Here is a 4,220-nt window from a genome sequence, read left to right as displayed (position 1 = left end):
AGCATTTTTATATTTCAGGTAGATGTATTTATTTGAGCCGCGTCACGACAAAACCAACATAGTGGGTTTGCGACCTGCATGGATCCAGACCAGCCTGCGCATCCGCGCAGTCTAATCAGGCTCCATGCTGTTCGCTATTAGTTTCTCTACTTGTTATAGGTTCAACAGAAACCGATCATCATCATCATCATCACCATCAAAATTATCATCTTTCTCATAAGCAAATTAGCATGAGTACATACTACTAATCAGCAACATCATCGTTTGGATGTCATCAGCAGCAATACATCATCAGTGCAACATTCCCTATTCAACATCAACTTTATCTTCATCAGTTCATAAACAACTTCGGTGATGTAGCTCTTTTGTTAACAAATATATTGTAACGGTATTCTATTGCATCCAAAAATTTGATAATTAGAATTAGACAGGTAAGGGATTTGTGCATTTATATTATTTTTATATTGAAACAAAAGGTGAGTAATTTAAATTGATAAAATTTTATGCCTTTTGAAGGGCCCCGGGTTCGATCCCCGGCATCTCCATATATTTTACTTAGTATTGGCATTTCTTACGAAAACCTCACTTTTAAAACTGTGTAAAGAATTCGCTGTTTAGACTGCCCTAATTAAACAAAACATATAAAACAAAATGAACAAAATAAAGGCTACTGAATACAAATGTAAATTCTTTATATATTTAAACAACAAAAGGTGAGCAGTTTTGAATCAAACTTTATACCTTATCAATATCATTTTATCATCTTTAACTTTTTCCATCTAACAGTAAAACACATGCAGTCACAAACAAAGGGACAAACAAATTATTCCTGAAGGACCTAAAATATAAATCAACATTGAAGTGAATTACGGGGCAACTTTTTACGGCTGTCACACGGCAATGGACACGACACCTGCTGTTGTGGAAAAAGGTGATATATCGGAAGCAATAAAACCAGCAAAATTACATGACATTTGCAGACTCGGTGCGACTGAGTCTGTACATTAGGAATAATGAAAAAGTGCAACATCCCTCAAGCCCCCTAACATCGTCATTTGCAATACTCACATTCAACCTTTGAAAAATGCCGGAGTAAATGATCCGGAAGAACCAGAAAAATATAACAACACTGAAAGTGAAGTATTGGGCATATTTTAATCAATATAAAAAGCCTGCCCCACTCTTTTTATAAAATAAACGATTCTCTGTTTATATAAATTCTGATGGATAATAACAGAATTTCCCTAGGACCGAGTTAGCTATATATAGTATCTATCCTGCGAAGGAAATTACTGAAAGAAATTATGGCAAAATGTAAACTTATTTTAACTTTCACAGGTTCATTTTCTCTATACCCATTGATGGGCATAATGTCAGTCGTATTTTATTTAAACTTTAAAAACGTGAGGAATATGCATGATATTAAGATAAAGCAATGCAATAATAAAAGTCAAATACTATATCAACGGTTAGTAATATTTATTCATACTGATGAGCATTATATAACATATATTATAAGACAAAGTAAAATATATACATTTTCTAACATAACTTTCATGTAATGATAAACAATTAATTTATACATATTTATTATATTATGATATATCTAATCACCGAAAAGTCAACTGAAGCCAAAAAAACTGATGTTAACTTTATCTTATCAACTTTCTTGTTATTTATCCTGAACCTTTTTAATTTTGCGATTCCATTTGAAGTGTATAAGATTTAATATTAGAATAGAAAAAAGCTGATCAGACAGCTCGAATGCACATGCAGTAAAAAGTAATCACTTCCGGGTTAGGCAGGATATAAGGGTTAAAGTTATTAAAGAACGTAGTTACATTATATCGCTAATATTTGAACAAAAAAAACTTCGGCAATTTGATATTTACAAATTCATTTATGATTATAAAGTTAACATTATGTGATGATTAAAAGAATAAGAAAACTATGGTACAGAACATAACTACTTTACATAAAAGCCGTGCTAAATAAAAAAATGAAGAAAGGGTGACTCTTCGAAAACATTAATCATAATAAAATTACATGAAAATTGTAAACTCGGTTTGATCGAGTCTGTACATCAATGTGACGATTAATTGATTAATTTTGAATTTAATGCACATGTGCGTAAAATGAAATAAATAATTATATGAATTGAAATTATTGCTATTGAATAGGCTCCTTGTGTTAGCGATGTTGAGTCAAACTGTCTATCTGTCATATCAGAAATATACTACATTTTGATTAGCACACTTTTTCTCAGCACATTGTTTTATTTGAATGTATTATTTTTGTAACGAACAGCTACATTGGTACTAGAACGTTAGTATAATTCCTTGATCCATCCATCACATGTAACAGATAAATTCTTGTTTCGTTTTTTAATAACTTTGAATGGGTGTGAAAATCTTCTATGTGAAACAGATGATTGTGTTACTAACATGATATTTTGAATTTCTGCATTTTGCTATTTCCAGGACTGTCATTTGCAACAACAAGAAATGATTTATCACGTGAGACACAAACTCTAAATGGATGTGTCATATCTAACTTGTACGATGATAATATCTGACCTGTTTGTGATATCTGTACAATGGTGTTTGTTGTAAGACAACACACCAGGATAGTATCTGAGGGACCAACTGCTGCACCACGTGGTTCCTGTATCTGGTCATTCTTCACTACGACTCTTGTGTCTGTCTTGATATCATATATGTAAACTGTATGTTCGTTTCTATCTGTAATCACAATTTTGTCACAGTTCTTTATGTAAATACAATCGCTAGTGTCTATAGGATATGTCTTGTTTGAAAAGTTAACACTAAAGTCATACTCCTCTCCTGTCAATGATACAATACGAACAGGTCTTGGATCATCATAAGTCCCTACTACAAACTGTCTATCATCTTTTAAACATATAGAGTCATATGTCGTTTTCACTTCACATGTCCTACTTGAACTTATTTCATTACATTTACTAACATGTAGAAATTCTATATTGTATCCAGGACCACTTGTTATCGCTACTTCCTCCTCAGATACGACAACAACAGAAAATGGTGCGTAAGATAGCTGATATGATCCTACTTTCTCAAGCTTCTCATTGTACACTAAACATTTACTGTTTTTAATATCCACAGCCACCAGTCTACCACCAGGTAGAAAATCTATACCTGTATAAAACGGTTCATCGATATCATCTTCAGTCTCCTTATAATCAATAGCAGAAACTGGTGTTAACTTCATTGTCATGTTAACAGAATTAACATCTTCCCGGCGATTGGACTTTAAAAGTAATTGTCCTGGAACATATTCAGAGTTTGGTAATGGTGGCAGTTTTAAAGTTTCGTCAAAATGAAAAGAAATATTCACATTTTCCAAATTCTGACATTCCTCCTTGATGTTTCTGCAAAGAACATTAACTTTACGCTCCATTTTATGTTCTGCTATATATTTCTGTACTGGAGATCCGTTTTTGAAAATGCTTTCAATCGTTTCTAAACACGATGTTACATCGGCCAAATGTTTTTCGTTTTGTGCTTGCTTCTTTGTCAGGTTTTCTAATGTTTCTCTCTGAAGAGTTTCAGCTCTTTTGTTAACGGAATCTTCTAAATCGTCAAACATTCTCATTATTTCGTCTCGCATTTGTCTAATCTTTACATGTATTTCTTTGACATCTTCAGCAAGTTGATCTTTTGAAGAGCGAATATGTCTCGCAACACCCTCAGCAGCTTCCTTAGCTTCCTTTAATTTCTCTCCTAATGTAGAACTTGGTGAGGTTACTTTCCCAGCGATCTTCTTAATTTCTACAACGCTATGACATTTTCGGTGATTAACAATAGCGCAAGAACTGCAGCAAAGCTTCTTTTCATCCTCACAGAAGAATTCAAAAGAACGTTGATGTTCATCACATAAATCTAATGCCTTCATTTTAAACGATACACTTGCAGCAGCTTCTTTAACGCTAACCAATTTATGATTTTTCAAGATGGCGAGCATGTTGTGTACATTTCAACACTCATTACACTGGAATTCATTACAAGTTGAACAAAATTTGTCAGCTACAGTTTGCTTATCCTTATCTAAACATGGTTGACACATATTGTCCTTAACACGACCAGGAACTTCATCATCCTCTCCCTTTTTACTTCCACTTTCCGCCATTTTGTGTAACGATTATATTGTCCTCATTTTAAAAACTATATGTATATTTAAAT

General features: G+C 33.0%; 1 protein-coding gene across 1 annotated transcript; it reads right to left on the bottom strand.

Annotated features, from left to right (window-relative positions):
* Nucleotides 1–2,439: 2,439 nt before the first annotated feature.
* Nucleotides 2,440–4,002, bottom strand: LOC132758515 (uncharacterized). The gene has a single exon (XM_060750196.1). The coding sequence runs from the start codon at nt 4,000–4,002 to the stop codon at nt 2,440–2,442; it is 1,563 nt and encodes a 520-aa protein (XP_060606179.1).
* Between the last annotated feature and the right edge of the window lie 218 nt (nt 4,003–4,220).

The sequence above is a fragment of the Ruditapes philippinarum genome, unplaced genomic scaffold, assembly GCF_026571515.1.
Source record: "Ruditapes philippinarum isolate M1 unplaced genomic scaffold, ASM2657151v2 ctg7702_1_1_1_1, whole genome shotgun sequence".
Lineage (NCBI taxonomy): Eukaryota > Metazoa > Mollusca > Bivalvia > Venerida > Veneridae > Ruditapes > Ruditapes philippinarum.
This window is presented reverse-complemented; position numbering and strand designations above follow the sequence as displayed.

Excerpts from the sequence above, each read along its gene's own strand:
- LOC132758515 (XM_060750196.1), bottom strand. The coding sequence starts at position 4,002 with ATGCTCGCCATCTTGAAAAATCATAAATTGGTTAGCGTTAAAGAAGCT.